At 53.0% G+C, this 23,469-nt stretch overlaps 1 protein-coding gene across 8 annotated transcripts in view; it reads left to right on the top strand.

Annotated features, from left to right (window-relative positions):
• The first annotated feature begins 147 nt into the window (after positions 1 to 147).
• Positions 148 to 23,469, top strand: part of KLHL17 (kelch like family member 17) — a 35,135-nt gene continuing 11,813 nt past the window's right edge. Inside the window, exons 1-5 of one of the 8 annotated variants that reach the window (XM_044996676.1) lie at positions 741 to 855; positions 4,596 to 4,751; positions 18,503 to 18,766; positions 19,620 to 19,741; positions 21,562 to 21,783. In XM_044996676.1, the coding sequence (XP_044852611.1) occupies positions 18,556 to 18,766; positions 19,620 to 19,741; positions 21,562 to 21,783 (555 nt within the window). In that variant the 5' untranslated portion in view covers positions 741 to 855; positions 4,596 to 4,751; positions 18,503 to 18,555. Of the gene's footprint in view, positions 214 to 740; positions 856 to 1,176; positions 1,328 to 1,375; positions 1,394 to 1,835; positions 2,030 to 4,595; positions 4,752 to 9,295; positions 9,396 to 18,502; positions 18,767 to 19,619; positions 19,742 to 21,561; positions 21,784 to 23,469 lie in introns of those variants that run through there. The other 7 variants (XM_044996677.1, XM_044996675.1, XM_044996681.1 and 4 more) reach the window with 7 other exon arrangements.

Here is a 23,469-nt window from a genome sequence, read left to right as displayed (position 1 = left end):
TATTTATAATTTAATACCAAACTACTATCTATCTCACACTTTCTACAACACATAAAGTTTAATATTTAATGTATGTTCTTGACTATTAAAATTTCTCTCTCACACCTATTTCATAATGCTAACATCTATTTCGCTCTGTATTTACAGACACATATCTAAAGATTGCAATGCTGCAAGAACTTACTCATATGAATCCCTTAGGCAGCAATTCAGGTGAGTCTGTTGGATTCAATGGGGCTCTGCAGGAGTCTATCCTCCTTGGGGCCTTACAGACAAATTGCATTCCTGTGGAGGAAGGTTCCAATGATGTTGGATCCATTTTACAGGTTGCTTTTTGATTTTTTGTTTTGAAGTACTTCCCTCATTGTGAAGGGGGTTGTGATGTGTCTGTTGCAATGGGACACTTTCAAATCTCATCTCTTTGTTAAAAGAATCGCCCTCATCCAACCTGTTCCCAGTTGGCCAGCCCTGACATTAATTATTTGAGAGGATTTTTTTGTTTAAAGAACGTGCCACTTTTCTATGAGGATTTTTAGTAACGCTGACCGACGTCTCCAACACAGCAATGAAAGGGAAGGGCTGGAGCCAGACCATACAGCCCTGCTATATAGGGTTGCAATTCAGGAGCAGGCGGCGACTTTACACGGAAAGAGCTGTTATTGCTCCAGACACAGCTTAGAAAGGTGCACTGGGGAGAAAAGGAAGCCCCTTTGTGACATAGGCAAAGGGGAGGGCGAAGGGGGGATTTGAACCCATGAACTGAGTGCAACTATGGCTTAGCTAAACCATTGGGATTCCGTCCTGTCTGAACAAGCCAGTGCTGCTAGCTCCTAGCCCCCCGCAAGTTTCACTTGGGTGAGTGTGATCTGGGAAAGGGTCTTTATTATTTTTTGCACGGAAGGGGAGCGAGACATCGGGGACTGAGCAATGGGGAGGGAGATTTAAGGTGGACTCACTGCAGAGCCACACATCCTTGTTGCAGTCTCCTGTCTCCATCATGCATGCAGCCTGTGTCCTGCGATTAACTCCTTGTGCAGGGTGATGCGGTAGAGTGCAATGCAACCCCCCTGTCTGCTAGGATTCCCCTCCCCCTCAGCCCCCCATTATCTTGCCTTGCAACAGAGCCGGACCATCAGTCACTTTTGCAGACCGTTGTTTCTCTGATGCTGGAGCAGCTGCGGCTGTGGGATAAGCGTCAGCCAAGGCGAGGGCTGGTGTGGAGCCTGCAAGGCTGAGCTCTGGTGGGCGAGGCGGAGGGACAGACCCTGATTTCTTGCTAATCTGCCCGTTATCGAACGAGCGGCTCTGCTTGGCGGGGTTATTTCAGGTGACTTCCTTGTGCAGCGCTGCAGCTTTCAGACCTGGCGTGGTTCAAATCGGGACTTGCTGGATTGTAAGTCCTGTGTGTATTGAATATATTGCATGTTTGCAAAAGCCTGGGGGGGGGGGGGAAAGCGAGCCGGGGGGAGGGTCAAGGGCAGTTTAAAATTCCCCTGCCCCCCCCCGACTCCAGTGGCTAAAAGCCTGCAGTGCTGCACCCTCCGGGAGACCGGCTTTTTAAGGAGGAACTCCCACGAGCAGGGGCACCTTCCGCCTCTGTCCCCCCGTGAAGCTGCCCGTGCACCCCTGGGATGGGTACGGCCCCCCCGGCAGCACACCACGCGCCTCACGCCCCGTGCTGTGACTGTGCTTCTAAACGAGGGGGCAAACGTGTCGTGCCCAACTCTCTGCTGGGGAAGTAGGCGGAGCGGCCTTAAAAGTCTTGCCTGCACCTGGTTGGTTTACATTTGCGTCAGTTTCAGCCCTGTAGAAATTTGGGGGGGTCTCAGGACAAAGGAATCGGGAGCGGGAGGCCCCCGGACCGTCTTAAACCTGCTGCCTCCCGTTGCACGGCTTGGAGCGAGAGAGGGGCTGCTGGGTGGTCCTGAAGACTTAGCAGCGGGGGACAGCACACACACACACACAGCATCTTCCTAGGAGACCCGGGCGCTAGAGATTAGTTATGAGCCATCTCCCTGCACCTATATCTGTAAGTATGACCGAGCAAAGAGAGTCTATGAAGGCGGGAAAGGGGAATGTTAAAAAAAAAAACATCCAAAGCATCCTCTTCCCCTACCGTGCATTTCTGCCCCTCATATTCTGTTAGTAACAACAGCATTATTTTGTTGAAAGGAGGCAATAGTGTCACAATTTCTCCTTGAGAAGTTGTGCCCTGTCTTACTACTGTCATCAGTTCTGGTTGCAAAACTGAGCTGTGTGCCAAGTGGGATGATTTTTTTTTTCTGAATTGTATAAGTGGGAAGCGCGCCTTCCCATAGCACTGCAGAAATTAGTGCCATATATAGCTTCTGATGAACCAGGCACTTTCTCCTGGCTAGCGGGAGAGTCTCTAGTGAATTTGCTGTGTGTGTGATGTCCCTCTCAAAGGATTGTTTTTTTACTCTAGGACTGATATAGCAAAAATATGTAACTTCCACACCAGAAAGCTAGTGAATTTGTTTGCAAGTTGATAGAGGGTTGGGATTACATATGGAGTGCCCTAAGGTAACATGATGCCTTTTGTCCAGTGAAATGTTGTAAGGACACATTGAAAATTAAGTTCTGATTAAACCTGCCTTTGTGTCTCTTACTTACTACCAACAGGACCCTAACACTTACGCTTTGGGGGTTAAAATCCATTTTATTCCCCTGTGTTTAGCTGATCCAGGCAAGTTATTTTAAAAAGTCCTGGGTTTTAAATAGCTGATCTGCTTTAGCAGTCTCTGATTGCTGTCTGTCAGTATCGCAGTGCCTTTCTCTGTGCTGCTATGGTTAAGCATCTCAGTCCTAAACAGGACTTATCTTTCCATCATTTTTATATAACTCATTAAAAAAAATACCCTGAGCTGAAGCCTCATGAGATTTGGGGGCGCAGAGGGGAAGTTTTCAACTTTCTAGGTGTTCTTACAATTCCATTCATGTTAACTCTACAATGTGAGAGATGAAATCTGCCATCATGTTAGTCATGATATTCCCCACTGTGCCAAGCAGTTGAAACAGCAAAGGTAGGAGTACTGCTGAGGGGAGACCCTCCAAGCCCGATCACTTGCACCAAAGAGGATTTTCCTGTTCCCCTGCTGTGGCTGCCTTTGAGGTGGAGAGAATCTCCCGCTGCCGCTGTAGCAGCTGTGACATCTATACTGGCGGAACCAGTCCCAAGTAGCGGGCGGTCTGATTCATCCAGACTGCCTCAGCTCGCTAACCGAGTAGAGCATCCCTTCTCCGAGAAGCTGTCGGCTTTCAGATAAGGTTGGCGGAACCCAGGCTGTTCTTGAGGGAGCTGGAGGGAAGAAAGGCACAATAGCTGCTGGATGGCCTGGCTCACCAAGGTGTGGGGTTGACAGAAGGTATGGCAGTCAGCCACTTGCAAAATAGACCTGTATCCTTTCTGGCAGGTTAAGGCCAGTGCAGAAACTGTGGGCCCACTTTGATCATTCATGCCTCTCCGATGAGAAATAATCTGCCAGCTGCTCTTGAGTGGTGGATAGATCCTTCCTCAAGAAACCATCTCTGGGCATCTACAATTGCTGCTAGGGAAAGACACGGTTGTGGCTGAATTGCTCTGCTTGGATTTCGTGGGTTGCCTGTGATCTCCGCCCATCTGGCTATGGAATGGAGACAATGGATATTGGTGGGTGACATTCCCTTCTAGTCATGGACACAGCTAAAACGTCCACGTTGATTTGATATGATCTATCCACCACTTCCACCCTTGATGTCTGCAAGGTGTTGACTCGCCTGTGTAGACTATTGAGGATGGGCAGAATGACCTTTCAATGGGTTTGTGATGTCCTGGAAGGAAGTGATGGACAACCGCTGCTCCTCTCTAAAGGTTCTTGCATGTAGGCTCCCATGAATTTCCCTCCTTCATGCATATGAAGTAACATGGAGAGGCTGTGAAATACTTTTGGGTTGCTTTGTCCACGTATTGGTGACACCAGGCTCTGTCTCTGTCACTGAATGCAGATTCTAAGATATTATTCCTGTCCCGATTTCTGACCAAACCATGAAGCCAGGTGACAGCAAAGTGGGTATGACTTTCTCCTGGTCAGGAACTGTCAGGGAAAGTCATTTGGAGCGGGCAGAAGTGGTGCCTGCACCCTCTGTTTGGGGATCTATGTTTGTAGTCCATGGGTCCTACTGGAGCCGGTATTGCTTTGAGAGCACAGGAATACTAATGGCCCATCGTGCTCTGCATCACTTTTGGCTGCTGGGGGCCGCAAGGTCTCCTCTCTGCACCGGCCCTTACTGCAAACACCCATTGCTACATTCATTTAAAGGGGGCGTAATTCAGTGGAGGAGGGTGCTGAGGCTTCTGAACTAGTGGAGCAGCTTTTGGGATTTTTTTGTGTTGCTGAAAATGGTTCATGAATATTTCTACCATGCCCAGGAAAGTGTAAAAACTCCTTATATCCTGGCTGGTGAGTGATCCGTGACCTGCAAAAGATTTCTGGGATAGATAGCTCTGTCACACAGCCTCCTGTGTAAATCATATATCTTTTTGTCATCACAACAGCTCCGGAAAAGACCATTTTAGCATCTCTCTCTTTTTAAAGGCCTAGCTTGGTACCCCAGACTGTGATGCTCAGAAGGAACCCATGGCTGTCCATTTTCCCTGCTTAATTCTGTCCTCTACCTCGGGGAGCTGTGAGTGAAGCTGTGAGTCGGAAGATCTGGGTTCTGTTCCTTGCTGAGCTGCTGTGTGACCTTGGGTGAGTCACTTCAGTTCCCTGGCCCTCTCTTTCTCCTCCCACCTGTCATTTGTCGTGTCTGTTTTGTTTGTAAAGCTCTTTGGGGTTGGGACTGCCTGTGTCTGTGCAGCACCCAGGGCGATGGGGCAGCTGGCGCGGCTGGAATACAAAAAACAAATATTTTAAACTAAAGCTAATGCTTCCTCTGGCTCATGGGAAAGATAGTCCCAGCAGAGGCAGGTGAGGACTGTGCACGAGCCTCAGCTTGGCTGTAGTGAAGCTACTGTCCTCAGTGTTATTATGCAAGGACAGCATAATCCTAGAGCCAACACCACACTGCGTCACTTGGACAGAAGTGAAGGAAAGACAGGACCACTGAAAGCAGCCGAGCAGGCCCTCTGCCTACCCTAATGCTCCCCTGTGCCTTCCAAGTGATGGACTCCTGCTGCCTCCAGGCAGGTGCACAGGGTTGGGTAAAAATACTCCCACTCTGTCCCTTCCAGTGCAGGGGGAAGCAGAACTTGGACCTCTGGGTTTGTACATTCATCAGCATGTCCTGTTATTTGACAACCTGTGTGTTGGGTACGTTGACAAGAGGTAGAGAGAAAAGGTTTAGTTTAATTTCTGGGCCTTTAACGGGTTAGTTTGATGTTGAACATTATGAACCAGATCTTCAAAAGACCTCATCCCCCAATGTGCTCCCCGTAGGCTGAGCCCTTCGGAAAATCTGGCCCCAAGAGTCCACTGTTACAGGATTAGCCCTAAGCTTGCAACTGCATCCATGCAGGTGGATGTCTGCATGAGCCTCAGGACTCCATGTGGACATGGTTGTAATAATAATACCCAGCACTTCACAAAAGAGAGCAGTATCATTATCCCCATTTTACAGAGGGGAAACTGAGGCACAGAGTGGTACAGTGACTTGCCCAAGGTCACCCAGCAGGCCAGTGGCCGAGCCAGGAGTAAAAGCCAAGTCTTCTGAGTTCTAGTCCAGGGCTTGAGGCCACAGCATTGTGGCTTTCGTTTGTAGTGACAAGGTTTTCCAACCCATCCTCAATGGACATATCCTCTCCTTGAGATATTGGAATACTGCTGTGGTGTAAGTGGCCTGCGGAGCAGAACAGCCGGCAGCACTGCACCTGGGGGAGGAGAGTGATGTCTTCCTCCGTGGAACTGATACTTCCCTGAGATGGGTAGGTGGGACCATGTTGCCTCCTGTGAGGTCTTCGTCCCCGCTCCAATAAGGAGTGGCCATGGTAATTGGTTACCGGATCTCAGTCCTTAGCTTGCGTAGGGCTAGATCAGAGGAAGGATCTCCCCCCTCACTTCTGCCCAGGGTTGGGAAGATCCAGGCATGGAGGCACCCCGTCTGTTGGGTACATCTGACTCCCATTGCCACAGGAGCTGAGCGCCTCCCCAGTGTATTTACACTGCCTCTCCCTAGCCTGGAGGTGAAACAACTGGATTTGGAGTCGTTGGTGTGAAGAACATACTGGGGAGGGCTGGGGAAATCAAGCCAAAGACACAGATTTTGCATTTAGCTCATAACATGGTGAGGCCCGTAGCCCCTTCTCTCTCGCAGGAGCAAGAGGTCCATAGCCGAGGTGCAGATGCTGCTAAGGCTCTGTCTGGCACTCCCACCACCCCCCTTAAGGGGTTGCCCTAAATTAGCACCTCTTTAAAAAATGCAGGTGCAGGGGAGGGATGTGCAGAGGAAACGCTTTAAATAGAAAAAGGCACCAAACCTCCCCACCCACCAGAGCGGACTCCCGAAGCCCCGATGAATAATACTGACCTGGGCAAAACAGCCAGTGTGCCAGTCCCTATGCCCTGCCTGCAGCCACCGCAATCTCTGCATGCTACAGAGCTGGTGATTGTGTGCTTCCCACCCCCAAAGCTACACATTCTCCCTGGCAGCCTGTCACTGCCTTGCCGATGTCTAGACAGGAGGATTCAATGTGCGTCGTTATGTCTAATTCATAAAAACGGGAATGCTGGGAGCTAGTGCGTCTCGCTAGTGCGAGTCAGCTCTATCCGTTGCACCCCACACTGGCTCTAGGCAAGTCGAAGAGCTGATTAATGCTGCTGATCAGCAGGGGTGTGTGTGTGAGAGAGGGAGAGATCTTGGGGAGAATTATAGATACTCTTTGGATTGGGACCTGGTGGCCTGCAGATGGAGGATGCGCTTTGGGGAAAGGTACACAAGAGAAGAGGCATTTTTCAATGATGTTTTAGGCCAGGTTGTAGTAGAGGCTTGTGCACGTGGTGGTAGCTCGCTGGGTCTTGCTGCAGAGGACGCATCTATGTGCTGGGATCTGCTGTTCGGCAGCAGGAGGCCATGACAGACGCAACATGTACTTTAGTCTTTTGGCTTCTGTTGCTGGCTGGCTCGGGAAGGGGGCTGTGTGCTTTCTCCTTCCGCCCTCCCTCGCTGTGGGTGAGGAGGGAAATCGTGAGATGGGGATGCTGAGCTCCCCTTCCTCCGGGAGTCGACACTGACTCTTCTTGTCCTGACATATTTACGGCTGTCAGTAAGGAACTGTGCTAATCCACGGCATCTGCAGGGCAGAACGGGGGTTTCCTTTTGAATGCCACCTTCCCAGGCACACTTGTTCTTCTCTCCTGCCGCTCTCTGCTGCGTCGTCTGGCTTCTAGCTGTGCTGATCTGAAGAAATCAATGGGCTGTTACAGCGCCGGATTTGCTTCACTGGGAGGTTAGCTGTGCAACAAGCCCCTAGGAAATGGGGATGGGGGGTTGCAATTCCACAGGAAATGTCCTTTTCCCATAGGCCCCTTGTGCTGCACTCTAGCTCTGCCAGAATACTGGCACATGGACGTTTGTGGCCACTATTCGTGTGTTTTGCCTGTATAGCAGGGCTGTGAGAATTTGAGCTGCTGTATACACCAGGCTGCCTACCAGCATTCCAGGGATACGAAGGATAAGCCTGTGAAAAGTTTGGGATCGTGCTTATTTTTAAGGGGCGGAATCTCATCGTGTCTTGGTGAAGGTTCAAAACCAGCCCTTTATATCCAAGGCTGGTCCTGTGAGGCCCTGGAACACCAAGAGGAGGGGCCTTTGAATTTATTATTGCTTGCAAACATCTCATCTGATCTCGTATTCCTCAGTAGCTCCTTCTTGGATCTAGGCGGTAGGACGTTGGGCACAAAATGAGGGACGTCTCTTAAAATACTGCACAGGTGGCCACCCTAGCTTGGACTCCTGTGTTAATTTGATGCAACCTCTTGGCAGTGCTGCTCTTCAAACGGAAGGCGAGAGGGGTGCGAATTTGCAGGCCCACCAGGTATCCGGTTTGTTTTATTGATGTATTTGCACATGCTGTATTTCTGGCAATGCTGTGCAATAGCACAACAGAGACTATTGTTATGCCGTCCCGTCAGCAGGGCGATTTATGCCTCATGATTGTTCCTGGGGACTGTGTTCTGCCCCAGTGTGACACAGAGGACAACTTCTAACCCTATCCGTGTCCTCAACAAAAAAAAAAGGGCATTTGTGTGCAATTCACACACACACACGTGTGCAGAAAATTGAGGATTTTGAACAGAGTTTTCCCGAGAACAGTACAAATGCCCCAAAAGTCCTTAGGACAGGACTAACGATTAGTGTCTTTTTAAAAGAGGAAATGGGGAAAGCATTTAACTGCATTCAACATATAAAAAATGTTTAAACAGGGGGAAAAAAACAAGGCTTCATTCCTATTTTCTAGCAGTGTCCCAGTCAATAACAGGGGCTGCACAAATACAAGAAGAACATGGTCCCTGCACCAAATAGCTTTATGTTTACATACACATTTAATCCCAACCTGTAGAGCCCTGTGGACATGGGTGAGTTTCCTACCCTGATCCTACTGCAGCTTTGCAAACACATCGTTTTTTTGCCCAGACACGCCTCTTTCCTGTTCTTAATTTAATTAACCCTTTAAGGCAGGGCTCTGCTTACCCGATGGCAGAATCAGGACCCAAGTCCGTCTCTGTGGCACCAAACCACAGAGGTTTGGTCTGCTGACATGCAAGGTCTGCTGACATGCATCCAATTGCAGGATCGAGGCCATAAACTTTATGCTTCCTCCTGGGATGCCTTAAGGAGCAGCGTTCCTCTGGGGAGAAATCCTCCCTCTTGAGTCCGCCTTTTATCCTCCTGAGTTGGAGCTAATGAGACCCACTTGGTCTGGTTGCTAGGGAGAGTCCACAGAACAGCTCCGAGCCTGAGCCTGAGCCTGGCACACTCTCACACCCTCATAATGAAGTTTCCTAGGCAGGGGACCAAAGGAGGGAGGCCAGAACTAAGCACCTAATGAGCTTGCCTGAGTCCATGCCTCCTCCTCTGCCCAAACTGTCCTCTCCCTTTGCTGCTCCATGCACTTATAAGCAAGGAAGCAGCTGCAGAAGAAGCTTGAGACTCTGCATCTCGCTGAGGAGGGTGCACCTAGTGCTTGATCTTGCTGGTGCCCACACATAACCTCCGTGTGCACCAGAGCACGATGGCGTTGTGCCATGCACGGGCGTGCGCTCCCATTCTGCAGTGCTGAGCACCACGAGGACACTGGCGAGAAGGCAAGATCCGGGTCTCTATGGAGACTCATTAGACCTGTCCTGTGCAAGCAGCGCAGCGCGGAGCAACCTATCATCTACTGGCTGGAAAACCAGGTGCAGTGTCACACCGAGGTGGTGAAATGGGGGGAGGACAAGCTCGTTAAGTGCGTGAGCAGAAAAGGTCTCATTGCTGTGGGGGGTGGGGGTGGGAACAGGCCACGTGATCTCTTGCCGCTTCTTCGTCCCTCCCACCCCCATCCTCCCACCCCATGACTCGGGAATGGGAAGGATCTACAGGCCCCCTCCGTACTTCCCTAGCTCCCTAATGCTGCAGGGGGAATCAGGCTGACCGCGGTCCCCTTCAGGAACCGTTGCACAGCCTTGTGGGGTAGGTGGGAAAGGGAAACAGAAGTCGGCCTCGCCGTAGGACCCTGCTGCAGAGACAGGTGGGAGATGGCGCCTGATGTGTAGTGTATATCTCTGCCCAGGGGTCAGGCCACTAACCTGGCACTTGGGAGACCCAAATTCAAGTCCTTGCTCTGGCACAGGCTTCCTGGGTGACCTTGGGCAAGCCATTTAGCTGCTCCGTGCCTCAGTTTCCCATCTGTACAATGAGGGTGATAGCACCCTCCTGCCTCCCAGGGGTGGGGTGTGGATGAATACAATAAAGATTGAGGTGCTTTAATACGACCGTGATTGGGCGGGGTGGGGGGGGTGCATATAAGTACCTTTAGCTAGATTTGGCCATCACTGCTAGGTAATAGCCTGCAAACGGCTACAAAATACAGACCCATCACCTTCCCGAACACAGCACTGAGAGAGCCCCTTTCCTCCAGTGCCTGCATGCTCTCTTCTCTTCCTCCTGTTCCCTCTCCTCAGCCTGTGTTTGGGGAGCTGCTGGGGAGGGGACGGGAGCGACTCTGCATGTCTGGCCCCCGCTGTATCTTGAAGCTCAGCCTACCAGCCACATTTCCGGTCTCCTCTCTGTAAATGCAGCTGGATCGCCTCCGAGCCTTAGGAGCTGGCGCTTCACTGAGGGGCTGGCTGTCCCCAGGGGACCAGCCCCGCATGTCATCCCAATTCTCGAGTGGCATGAGACGCTGGCCAGCTGCCCCAGCGGGGGAGCGCCGTGCTGAGGGCAGTCTCCATGCCTGCTTTGCCCTGGTGATATTCGCCTGGCTTCTTCCTGAACAGCTCATAAGCACGGGTGACAGTGAGCAATTCCTGAGGGGTAAAATCCCTGTGCGGGGTGTGTGTGCGGGCTGGGAGGGGAGCTCATTTGTGTCCTTAAAACACCACTAGCTAATAGCAACGGTACAGCCGCAGACACCGGGTCAGGGCCAGATTTACCCTGCCCTGGTGAAGTTGTTCACACCAATGCACAGTGAGGCGGGGGGGAACCCGACCAAGTCAGGCTGATGAGGATTCAGTTTGCCCCCTCTCTGCGCTGGAAATGCTGGGAAGGGCTCAAGGATGATACTGGGCCAGTGGGTTCTGTTAAAGAGACCCTGCCAAGCAGATCAGGCTTCCCCTTTGCACAGGAGTGTTGGAGCTACGTACGCCTGGCTTACAGGGGTGCAGTGCATTGTGGAGAAAGGTGTGCTCCCCAAGCCGAACCAAATCCACTGCTCCCTCCACGTCCCGTTCTCCGAGGCCTCCTCCGGTCTTCATGGCTGTTGCAGCCAGTTCAGCTTCCCCTTCTGATGGCTGTTCTCTTGGGTGCGCTGTGTGGGGATCCGGTGCTGCCGATCACCCTAGCTTGCTGTGTCCAGGGTGCTTTGGCGGCCCTGTAGGAGCAGGACCTGTCCTGAAAAGATTTTTAAGGGCACTATGAGGCCTGCAGCTAAGGATGGGGGTGAATTACCGGTGCAGTGAAAAAGTGGGTAACTAGGTGCAATGCAGAGACCTGAAAAGGAAACGTCTTACGCTTGTCTGTGTGTATATACACACGCCCACCTAGAAGCGTCCCAGGCACTTGCTGGCTTTGGGGTGGAATAGAGGACGTGCACGCCTGACTCTCCGGCGTGTCCCACCTCTGCCAGTGAGCTGCGTTACGGGATGCACAGATCCCCCAGCCTGGTTTCTTCCTGCTCCTCCCACTCCTTGCAGCTGACTGGATACTGACATTTCAGTGCTTTCAGTGGTGCAGAAGTGGCCTTGGGTTTTGGCCTCTTGTCAGCCACAAAGCATGGTTTTTAGGGCTACTGTAAGACTTTCACTGGTGCGTTGGAACCAGGAAGTCGAGATGGACAGGGAGCAGCACTGCCCATGAGAAGACACCACTTTAGTATATTGTGCATCCTGGCGGCTCTTTTGTTAACCCTTTTCCTTCTGCTTCCCACTGGGAGTGAAACCCAGCAATGGTCTTTTCCAGCAGTGCTGTGGAATGCTACTGATTCAAAGGCAACGTACGAGTGGAGAGATGCTGCGGGAGGCTGGAACTCTGGCTCTAAGATCACCAGCCTTTACTCCGTGAGCTAAAGATCTCGGTCCATTCGCTCAAAAACAGTAAGACTCAAACCTGTGTATGGCCCAGCCGTAGCGTCGCTCCATACAACAGGTTACTTGAGGAAGCACAGAAATTGAATGCCGGGTACATCAGCTGGAGGGAATGTGACCTACCCAGCAGCCACCCGGGAGTCCCCCGACACCCTGGTTCTTGCAAAGAGGCATCTTGTGCAGAGCGTTTCAGAGCCCCCAGCTGGCAGGGTAGCCAGGATTGCAGAGCCAACAGAAGCCAGTTCTCCCTGGCAACCCCAGAGCCTTTTTCTGGGGGACTGACCCTCCGGGCCCTGTTCACAGCTCAGGGTGTTTCCATTCACTCCCTCCAAAATATGCTTTTTGTTCAAGAGAAGAGCCCTCCCTTTGGGTCAGGATTATTTGCATTCATTAACTGAGCCGTTGTGCACGGCCGCCCTCTGTTTTTTTTGTTGTTGTTGGGGTTTTTTTTTCCGGTTTTAACTTAAGAAATTAATATTCATTGGCCGCTGAATGCGTGCGAGCTGACATCTGCGCGCGCAACAAGAACAGGCTTGTTTCTCCCCGTTTGTTCAGGAGACTGGCTCGCTGTCTCTCTTGATCCAGGCACTGTTCCCTGTTCATTCCCTCTCAGCGGGGCTGACAGACCTTCACTTCCTGAGCGTGAGGTTTTCCCTTGTACGGTTTTAGTGCTGGCACCTCGGCAGAGAGTGCTGCCAGGAGCTGGATCCCCCTCTGTGCCCGCAGAGCAAGCAGGGGCAGAGCGAAGATTCCCTTGTTTCCCTGCCTCTCTCTACGGACGGGAACCCACACCCACTGAAGGCAAAGGGGCAGCAGTGTGAACAGGATCAGGCCCTGTATCCGCAGCACAAGGTGTGACAGTGCAGTGTGCATGAATTCTGACTTGGTGCGACCACCTCTAGGAATAGGGGAACCCAATCTCTATGGCCTTTGTTCTTTAGCCTCTCCACTGAGACTGCTAACCAATTAGTGCTCATTATAGTGGCCTCTGATCTTCAGCTGCTCATCTTCAGCTTGTCGTCATGGTGACTGGCAAGGGTTTGTTTTTGTTCTCCATCAGACCTTGTATGAACACCTGTCTAGATATTCCTTCTCTCTCTAACGGCCCCTTCTGTGTTAACCGTCAGACTGTGTGGGATGGCATGGCTGTACTGGGAGATGATCGGTTGCTTCGCACCTTCCGCTGATTCACCATTAACTTTCCCATGTAGACGAGCCCTTGAACACAGAACCCCTGGCATGGCCGGGAGAAAGCCGGACCCTCATACGCAAGGAATGGGAGGAACAGAGCCACTGGCAGGGGGCCGTTGTGGGGAGTCCCTGAAATAGATGGGGATGGGAGGTGGCATCCAGTGTATGGAGGGATGCAAGGAGCCCCTGGGGTGTCTAATGCACTCAGATGACACAGACTAAGCCTCGTGTGAGCCCCCAGTGGGTTTCTTGGAGACTGATTGAGAAAGAACAGATAAAACTAGATTTCCAATTGTTAGGGGTGGTGCTCCACCCGCCATCCCAATGGCTGTGCTCAAACAACTGGCTGTGGGATACTTAGCAGCCTTAACATTTTAATGTTGACCAGTGACATTGAGAGGGAAGGGTTGGCTCCCACCCTGGAGCGGTTGTTTAGCCCGGCAGCTGGGTGAGACGGGACAGACAGCACTGTACCTGTCCGCTTTCCCAGGGTTGTCTTGGAGGACCGAGTTACAGTGAACTGAGGTCAGAGCATCCATGCAGGGGGGAATAATGTGCTTTAACTTATGGGCATTGACTTCACCCCTTCAGCTGATTTGCCTAAAGTCACTTCCCTGAGCGTCCCCATGTAGACAAGCCCTTGCACTAAACGCCTAACTTCTGCAGGAACCATTTGGGTCACCTGAGCAGCCCTGCCCCAGGTGATGCCGTGTTTCATGTTTCCTTTCTTCGGAGCCTGACCTCTGCTGGTGGGGAATGTTGTGCGTTGTCTCGTGTTGCAAGCAACCTGGCCTAACGTACAGCCCCATAGCAATCTGACCGGGTGACTCTGCATGCCTATAGGAACGATCCCCAGCCAGTCTACCAATGATATACGTACAAGGCCAGTGAAATGCAGCGGCCTATGGAGGGGAGAGTGCAGTGTTTGCCAGCCTTCCTGATTTTATCCCTACTCTTGTGATGGTTGGTGTTTTGTCTTAAAGCCCCGGCTCCTGAAGTTATGCTATATCCTGAGAATCTCAGCTTGCTTTTTATATATATATATAAGTTTTGAGCTTTTAGGGTGCAGAGAAGCTTGTGAGTCGAGTGCCCCTGCAGGCTCAGCCACCAGAAGGCAAAGAAACGGAACCAAAACGCTCTTGTGAGATTTGCTTAAAAACCATGATTTTCAATGCGTAGATTCCAAGCCCAGAAGAGACCATTGTGATCATCTAGTCCAGTGTTTCTCAATGAGCAGTCCGTGAACCGGTGCCAATCCCTGAGATCTCCCGCATAGAACAGGCCAGAGAACTTACTCAAAATAATTCCTTACTGGAGGGGCTGAGTCATTTTCAAGCAGCTGGAGTTGGTGATACTGAGAGTGGCAATCAATATACAGTACACAGGGCAACAGTGCAAGGACCCCAGGGCACGATAAGACCACAGGATGTTTTTAAGGACCCATCCCCAAACACCTCACTTAGTAAACTGCACTGAACTCTGTTTTTCTGCTGAGGGAGGGCTGGGAGGCCCCGTTGGCCATGAGGAGGTGTGAACCTGTGGTTCCAGGGCATCTCAATAATGCAGTTTAAAAAGTACCTGGTTTCCTTTTGTCTGATTGTCCATTAGCTGCCCATGCTCCACCTCCCCGGCAGGAATGGGGTGCGGGGAGGGGGGTGAGTTGTCACCTTTGGCTGCTGCTGTGATCTCTCTGCATGTTCCACTGCCCTGTCCATGACCTATGTCCCCTTATGGCATTACAAGACTACAGTTGGGTCTGCTTCTCTGGGATTCCTCCCCAGTCAGCTGGCAGCCCCCCTGTTCCTGTCCATCACTGATGGCTAATGTTGCCTCTAGGAAGGAAAGAGGGCTCTGTGCGCCGAGGCAGGCTGGCAATTCAGTCACCAGTCAGAACCCCCCATGTAAATCGTAAGGCGGGGAAGCCCATGGAAGGGACTGGCCCCTACACATGATACTCTGAGAACTGACCCTCTGTCACCAGGCTGAGATCCTAGCTGGGAGGGGTATCCCTAGGGATCTAGTGGGCTTGTGCCTCGCTGTGTGTGCTGGATGCAGTGCGGGGGGTGAGCACCCCCAGAAGGTGCCTAGAGGGTGTTTGGATACAGTTGCTCCACAAGCCCTAGCCAGGGAAAGCTGCGCAGGGTAACGCCTAGCACTTGCCTAGCGCCTCCAGTCCCCTGAGCGCCAAGCTCTTTGCAAAGAGGGTATCGTTCTCCCCATTTTACAGACGGGTAAGTCACTTCCCCAAGGCTGTGCAGCGACTCGGAGGCAGAGCTGGCAATGGAACCCAGGAGTCCGGACTTCCAGCCCTGTTTTCTAAATTCTAAAGCCCCCCCTCCCTCCCTCCCAGCCTCCAATTTCAGCCAAGGCATGCCTGGCACTACGGGGCTCTTGCTGCAAGCTCAGGAGAGCGCAAGGAGAGATCTGTGTCCACTTGCTTCCTGCGTCTCTCTCTTTTCACGTAACCCCATCCTCCACCACATCTGCTGGCGAGATGAGGGGGAGGAGCAGGCGAGCGATTCCAATTAGAGCTGGAGCATGCCTAAAATCGTAATGGGCCAAAGCGCGCCTGGTGGCATATTAAGAAGGTAAACTAGCTTCAGGAGGCGCAGGGATCTCTCCAGGGAGCCTGGGGGTTAGTCTTCAGGAGATTGCACCAGGGGAGGGGAATAAAGCAATTATTGCAAAGCCCGTCCAATGCAATAAAACAGTCCTTGATCCCAGCCTGAGGGGGTAATAATTATACCTCGCATTCAGCACACCGCCTTTCAGCCCAGCGCTTTACCCACGTTAATTAACATGCCTGGCGCGTATGATGCATATTGCAGCTTCACTAAGGACTCTCATGATCAGCGTTTGGGCTCCCGGGAGCTACCGATGGAGAAGGTCTATTTGATCATCTGATGCATTTTCCCCCTTTCAAGGGCATGATGGTGTCCTGTACTCCTGCCACAGGCGCACCCATCACTGGAAACATCAGGGGGCTTTGGTTTTTGGTTTTTTGCTTTTGTCCTATGTCTGTGAGCCTTCACCAGAGACGATGGGGTGAGAGTCTGAAATTTCTCTCCTTCCTGTGTGTGTGTGTCTATTAACCGAAGTACCAGAGGGCATTGCAGGTTTCTCCCCTGCATGTTATTGTACCCCCGTCCCCAATCCTGGTACATTATGTGCTGCTAAAAATAAATAAATCGATGTCTTCACGGCTGAGCAACTGCTGCATGGGGGAGTTCTATTTTTAAACTCCTTGCGGTCGGTGGCGTGTAGGTGTGGTGCAGGAGGCAGAGGCTGGGGAGACTCTCTCGCTGCAGGAATGCGGGGGCAGGTGGATTGATCAGTACGTGGCTAATGATTTTTAAAAGTTGCTTTTTTCCTTCCCCCTCCTGACTCGCGCTTTCTCTGCTTTGGGGTTTTTTTTTCTTCTTTTTCTTTGGCTGCTGCTTGCAGTGAGAATCTAAAAGCCTGTCAAACGCCTTTCAAAACATGGCAGGCAGCTTAAACACATGTGGCCTGATCAGCATGGCAATCGAAGAAGGAAATGTCTAAGCAGAAACAAATACCTTTCTTTCCCACATCCCTCAAATAGGGAACCCCTCCCCACCAAGATTCACTAGGGATGATCGGGATTAGGGGTGGTGCAACATGTAATTCTTACTCTTGAAATTCAAAGGGTATGTCTGTGGCATGCTCTCGTGACCCCATCCAGGGGGGATTTTTCTTGGTGAAGCAACTACACCAATGTTGTTCAAAGACACTACTGAGTGTGGGTAAAGCAGGCTTGGCATGACACCCCATCCCCATGCCCTGCCTGCAAAAAATCCAAAGTTATTTGCCAAAGAGAATTTCCAAAACCTTGACTGAGGCTGTGAGTGGTCTCCAGGAGATCCATCTCCTTAGATCTGCTGTAGCAAAACAGCAAGTTGTTGGGCTGGGCGAAAGTGTGTGTGTGTGTGTGTGTGTGTGTGAGTGTGTGTGTGTGTGAGAGAGAGAATGAGAGAGAGAGAGAGAGAGAGATCAAATGTATGAAGTCAGTCTAGCAGCGCTTAGTTGTCTCTGACGACCCAGGCAGCCCAGCGGGATCAAGCCAATGCAGGAAGCATTACCCACGATAGGGAAAATTCTTCTCCCACACCTGTATGGGCTATATGATTAACTGATGTGCTGTATTGTTATCCCAAATGGGATCCTCTATATAAAGAGAGGTAACCTGAGGGTGTTAGCCAGAGTACAAAGGAGCCCCTCTTCAGCCACATGTGGGAACAATAGGTCTAACCTACGTCTGAGTGTATGGGCATCCCAGTTTGATCCCCAGCATAGCTATGTCAGGATATGAAAAGGGTGGGGGGCTCTGGGATGGGGGTTGGACATGCACCGTACTGATTGGACAGACAGCATACGACGTGCGGAGGGAAACAGAGCATTGATCTTTATTCTTTTCAAAGAAATCTGAAGGACTTCAAAGGAGAGAGGGCTCCTTTCCCAAACTGGGTTGCAGGATGGCCCCAGGTTCTGCAGGAGAAGTGAGCAGAGATGTAAAAGGACAGACTGACTATTTAAACTGCAGCTGACTAGTGTTAGTGCTATATGTTGAAAAGAGCAAAGAGCTTGTATCAGTGGAGTGGCAGCTTCTTCTCCAGCTGCATGGTGATGAATTATTTCTGTTGCCATAGACCAGGGTCCCCATTGTGCAAGGTGCTGTAGAAAAACATAGTAAGACACAACTCCTGCCCCAAAGAGCTTACACTCTGAAGAGGCAACTGATGGAGAGGGAAACTGAAGCACAGAAGAGGGAGTGATTTGTCAAAGGCCACCCAGAGCCAAGAATAGAACCCAGGTCCTCTGAGTCCCATGGACTATTTCATAATCTACAACACCGACACTGAGTATGATACAGGGAACATGGGGTGTGTGTATATATATCATTCAGTTTTTTCGTCTTGTGTTTGTTTTAATATCCTGGGTCTTTAATTAAGCTCTGTTTGACCAATGCAGAGCTGGCGTGCTATGGTAAAGGGAAAAGGTAGCAATCCAAGATTAAGCCTACGCTGGTGTAGCTTGGACATATGCATTGTTAGACTGACCTGGATAAGATACCTGGCTATAACTTCAAGGAAAAGCTCCTGTGTACGTTTCTAGCCACGTCTCCAACAGAATATTGCCCTGACTTTAATTACACCCAGACGGCTAAGTCCTGCCCTCAGATGGACAATTGCAGGTGATGGGGTCTTGGCCCTGGTGTCCACAGCTTTTGGAACTCCCATGGGGTCTCAGTTCCTCCGTGGCATTGGATGCTTCTCTAGGGTGATTCTTGCTCATGAGAATTCACTGCAAAGTTTGGGGGCAGGAAGGCGTTTTCCTCCCTGTGGGGCCCATTGCAGGGGACCTGGTATGAGGGAAGCTCTCCTCCCAGGGTGGTTTGGAGCAGGCTTGTTCTGCGAGGGAGCCGGGGAGTGTATGGCTTGGTGAGGGCCTGAAGGAAGTGGCTGACCCTCAGTCGTTCCTCCTTCACTGACCCCCCTGGCTTTCCCCTGCAGTGACCCAGAAGGGGCCCAGCTGAGAACCGAGTGCCCGCCGTCGCCCTGCAGCCATGGAGGGCGGCATGCAGCTCCTCAACCGGGACGGCCACAGCATCTCCCACAATTCCAAGCGGCACTACCACGACGCCTTCGTGTGCATGAACCGCATGCGGCAGCGGGGCCTGCTGTGCGACATCGTGCTGCATGTGGGCACCAAGGAAATCAAGGCCCACAAGGTGGTGCTGGCCTCCTGCAGCCCCTACTTCCACGCCATGTTCACAAGCAAGTATCCGACGCTTCCCAGGAGCCCACCTTCTCCCCGTTCCCTCTTGTCCTTCCCTTCGGGTCGGCAGAGCTCCAGACCACAAACCCCCTCCTTCTCCCGCTCTCTCGGACCCGCCTTGCTCCACACCTCTCAACCCACCTCCTCCTCCTGCAGCAGCAGCAGCAAACCCTTCCCCCATTCCAACCCACTTCCCTCACCAGGCCTTCCGCCCCCAACCCGCCACAGATAAAAAGGCTGGAAGTTTGGGATTCCAAAGACATCTCCCGCAGGCTGCGGGCCCCGGCCCCCTCTTGCTGACGCCAAGGGGAAATGGTGGTCAGTCCAGTGATGTGAACAGGGAGGAGAGGGGAACAGGGCTCGGGGTCTAATCTAGACCTCACGTGGTCTTAACTAAGCTCCAGGCTTTTTAGTGTTTGATGACCTAGGAGCATGGGTGGCGGGGAATGTCAGAGCTGACGATAGCCTGTCTGCAGCTCAATGTCTAGTTTTAAGACAAGGTGGAGAGAGGACTCCAGTTAACGGCAAGCGAGAGATGCCAGGAGGAAATTCTGAGAGAGGGGTGGAGGAACCTCTGATTTAAAGGCAAGGGAGAGGCCCCAAGGAATCGGTGAGCAGGGGTCATCAGTTAAAGCTGACACAGAGAAGCCCTAAGTAATCAGTAAGAGATCCCCAGTTAAAGGTGGGGGGGGGACGCCCCAAGAATCGATGGCTGGGGGTCCCAGTAATATACCTGGGGAAACCGTTGCTCTGTTCAGAATCATTGGCTTGTTCCACGCACGGCTGAGACCATCCTTCAGCCGCGTGCCTGTCCGGCTGGGCCTCACTGGAGTTTTACGTGTGTCCCCACAGATGAGATGAGCGAAAGCCGCCAGACCCATGTGACGCTGCACGACATAGACCCGCAGGCCCTGGATCAGCTGGTGCAATATGCCTACACTGCAGAGATCGTGGTGGGTGAAGGGAACGTGCAGGTAGGAGTCCCCCGCCTCCCCACAACCCATCCTGCTGCCCTTCGGAGAGGACTAAAGACCCATCCTTAGGGACCTGATTCGCGACCTTCAAACTTTGGCACCAAGACAGTGCCTTGTGCCTGGCTGTGGTTATGGATGGGAATAGAGTTTCTCCTTTCCCTGAGCCCAGAGGCAAAGCGCTTGCGATTGCTTCAGCCTATCGCGCGTGCTGGGAACGGCTGCCCCACGGGCTCTGCACAACTGGACCGAATACTGAGAGGCACTGAATGCTTACAGCTGTCACTGACTTCAGAGTGAGCTGCAGGTGCTTGTCCTCGTCATCTGCCCTTCGGTCTCTCTCCAGCTGCTTGGTCTGGAACTGAGCCTGTTTCAGCTTCTCCCTCTGGGTGGGGCTTTGGGGGAGTTTCTTTACAAGGGCTGGAAAAATCCTATTGTCCTGTAGCCCTGGGCAACCAAATAACAAAGCAACTGGGCTGAAGGCCCGTTGTCGTTCTCAGCCTTGGAACTGATGCTCCGGCCACTCTGGGCACCCAGAATCATGAAGTGCAGCTCAGGTCAGATCAGCAGCTTTGACCGTGAGCGAGGGATGTGCCTTAGTGGAGACATCTAGCATAGGTGCAGCCTGGCCTACATATGCAGACCTGAAAAGTTAGTTTCCTACGAAATCTTGCACCAGCCTTTGTAGCTGTGTATGGGAGCTGGAGGGGGCTGCGACCCCTTACATTTTGCTACTCCTTGAAATCAAACAAAATGACTGTCCTTTTCCTTCTTCCCCCAATTCAAAACCATAAGGATCTCTGCAGCCAGGAATGAGTTTGTTTGTCTTTCGGAATGAAAAACTTGCAAAAGCTTTATGTTAAATTTGTACTGATTTGGGGGAGGGGGAGCAGAGAAAATCAGAGTCAATCAACTTTGCCTTTTCTTGCAGACTCCCGTTTCCTCTCTGGTCCCTGATCCCATGGCCCTGAGTCTTCAGCTCTTTGTAACTGAATCACACAGCCCAGGGGCCTTCTCGGGAAAGAACGAGACAGCTGGCCACGGAACCTGTTGTTGTTGTTCTCGCCTGTTTCCAAATACTGCTCCCTGGGCTGGCCTGACATGACCCTCCTCTACCCCGTCCCATCCCATATTCGTGAGGGTCTGCGAGGGATGGGGCGTCCGTCATGCAGCCGCCCTCCAGCTCAGCACGAAGAGTAGAATTCGGGGCACTCAGCTAAAATAGCCGGCAGCCGCTCTGTGGCTGCTGATTCATTTTATAGGGACCCAGCTGCTGGCGAGAAAGCATGGAGCTGTTTTTCGTGACACCCAGAGCCTGCCGGGAGAGGGACTGGAGAACCCATTGCAGAGCTGCGGGTGCTTCAGCCCTGTGTTTGGGAGCTGCCACTCCACCTGCCTCTTGTAAGGCCTGTTCCAGGCCCATTGAGGTTAATGGGAATCTTTCTGTAGGCACTTTTGCCTCTCGTCCCCTGGGGGGTGAAGGGCCCTCCTGCGTTCTGTATCTGAGAAGGCCAGACAGCCACATACAGGTGCAAAGCCACAGAGGAACCTGTCCGAGAGTGGGTCAGTGGGACCAAGTGGGACTCTCTGTGGGATGTGCTTGGCCCACGGGCTGTACTCTGGATCCGAGATCTTAGCTGTTCTCCTAGTAACTGTATCCCAGGGCTCTCCCAGGCCAGGGCATCTCTTGACAGCTGGCCCTGTCTCTGTGGGGAAAGCATCAGTCCCTGCTTGAGGAGGAGGGGATGCTGGGGCTGTCTCCTCAGGAAGCAGTGATGGAAGTGGTGGGCTGCAGCCTCAGACACTTTGCTGTCTGCCCGCAGACGCTGCTTCCAGCTGCCAGCCTCCTCCAGCTCAACGGCGTGCGGGACGCCTGCTGCAAGTTCCTGCTGAGCCAGCTGGACCCGTCCAACTGCCTGGGCATCCGGGGCTTCGCCGACACGCACTCCTGCAGCGACCTGCTCAAGTCCGCCCACAAGTACGTTCTCCAGCACTTCGTGGAGGTGTCCAAGACGGAGGAGTTCATGCTGCTGCCGCTCAAGCAGGTAAGACCCCTCCTGAGGCCTCGTGTCTCTTGTTCACACTGTGGCGCTGCTCCCACTGACTTTCTTCTCGGGGTGCAGAGCGCTGCATGATGCTTCATGCAAGCTGGGGCGTCCCACCCTGCCCACTAGCCCTGGCAGGTCACCTCTGCTTTGCCATGGTGTCTTCATCCCCTCTAGGTAGGACCTGGATCATGCATTTCAGCCCCCCACCCCCACACACACTCTCTGTTTCGGCCCCTAACCCACACAGAGCTGCGAGCAATGGAACAGGGTCTGCCAGGTGCTGGGGGGCGGGAGGGGATGCCGTGCCGGCAGGGTGTGTGTATAGGCGGGATGGGGGCTGGTTTGTGTTACTCCATCCAGGCCTCGGCCTAGCACCCAGCACTGCCCGAGTTCCTCCAACGCCCCCGGAGGTCAGCGAGCGTCTGCGGATTGGGCCCTAAGAGAGGCTCCGAGCTGTTCTCCGCGGGGGGAAGGCTTGACGTGTGTCTCCAGGAATCCCAGGAGCCGGTGCTGGGAGGGAGCAGGCTCAGAGAGCAGGGAAGGGGGTGTGCCCAGGCTGCTTCTCTCGCAGGACTCTGCGGGGCCGCTGCCAGGAAGAGAGCGGGGCCCCCGAGAGAGGAGGAAGTGGGACATATTGCAAGAAGGGTTAAGGCGGGTGCTGCCGTCTACCCCGCGGGCGTCTCTGGAGCAGCCAGTGCCTGCCCGCTCTGTGGAAATACAGGCCAAGAAGAAAGCAGCGTGGCCACTGGGGAACCTGCCCACAAGCCGTTGCTGCGGCAGGCAGGGGCTGCTTCTCAGGGCAGGTAGCCACAATGTTTAATTTACAGCTTGGCTAATGGATCCTGCGGCTCCTGGCATGGGGCCGGCGCGGCAGACTTTGTGAGGGTGGAGGGGGGAGGATAGACCATGCCCCCGTTCCTCCCAGCAGCTGCTCAGCCCCCCCCCTTGCCTCTCGCTCAGCGTGTGGATCACAAGCGTGTGTGCGCACACTCGTATCCCTCCCGCGGCAGGGAGGCTGCGTGGCTGGGAGCAGCCGGGGCTGCTGGCTCCCTCCCGTGACACTGAAGGGCGAGGCTGGCGGGCTTGTCTGAGCTCGCTGAGGCTCATCAGAACCGGCTGGCGCTGCCCCCGGGGAGGGGGCTGGCCACCTCAGCGCTCTCCTCCCACGGCTGGGGACGCGGGGGGCAAAGCCCACAGGAGGGAGAGGAACATCTGGCCCTGGGCAGCTCAGGAAGCTGCTGGGGCATTTCTGGCCCTGGTACAAGGGGATTCTGCTTGGCCTAGTGTCGTGTAGTGTGGCTGTTTCTAGCCCGCCCCGAGCCCTGCTCTTTGCCCACTAGTCTGGCAGCACCTAATACCGGCTTTACAGTGAAACCTTTCAGGAAGGCAAACTCCGCTCAGGGCCGGGGGGGTGGGGTGGGAGAGTGATCCCAGTGCAGATTTAACCCCTTAAAGTCCCCGGGGTAGCTGAGCTCTGTGGGTGAGCAAAGTATCTGGTGGGACCCTGCTCACCAGGACAGTCGCCGTGGGGCTGAGGCGGGGGATTGAGCCATTCTATGTTTCTCTCTGCCCTCTCCCCGCTTCGGGGCAGGGATCTGTACCCAGGCACTACCCGTTCCTGGAGCTGGGGGAGGGCTGATGCAGGCAGACTCCAATGCAAGGAAAGGGCCCAAGCGGGTCCCA

Source organism: Mauremys mutica, chromosome 21, assembly GCF_020497125.1.
Source record: "Mauremys mutica isolate MM-2020 ecotype Southern chromosome 21, ASM2049712v1, whole genome shotgun sequence".
Taxonomy (NCBI): Eukaryota; Metazoa; Chordata; order Testudines; family Geoemydidae; genus Mauremys; species Mauremys mutica.
The sequence above is the reverse complement of the archived record's forward strand: the minus strand, read 5'-3'. Positions and strand labels throughout refer to the sequence as shown.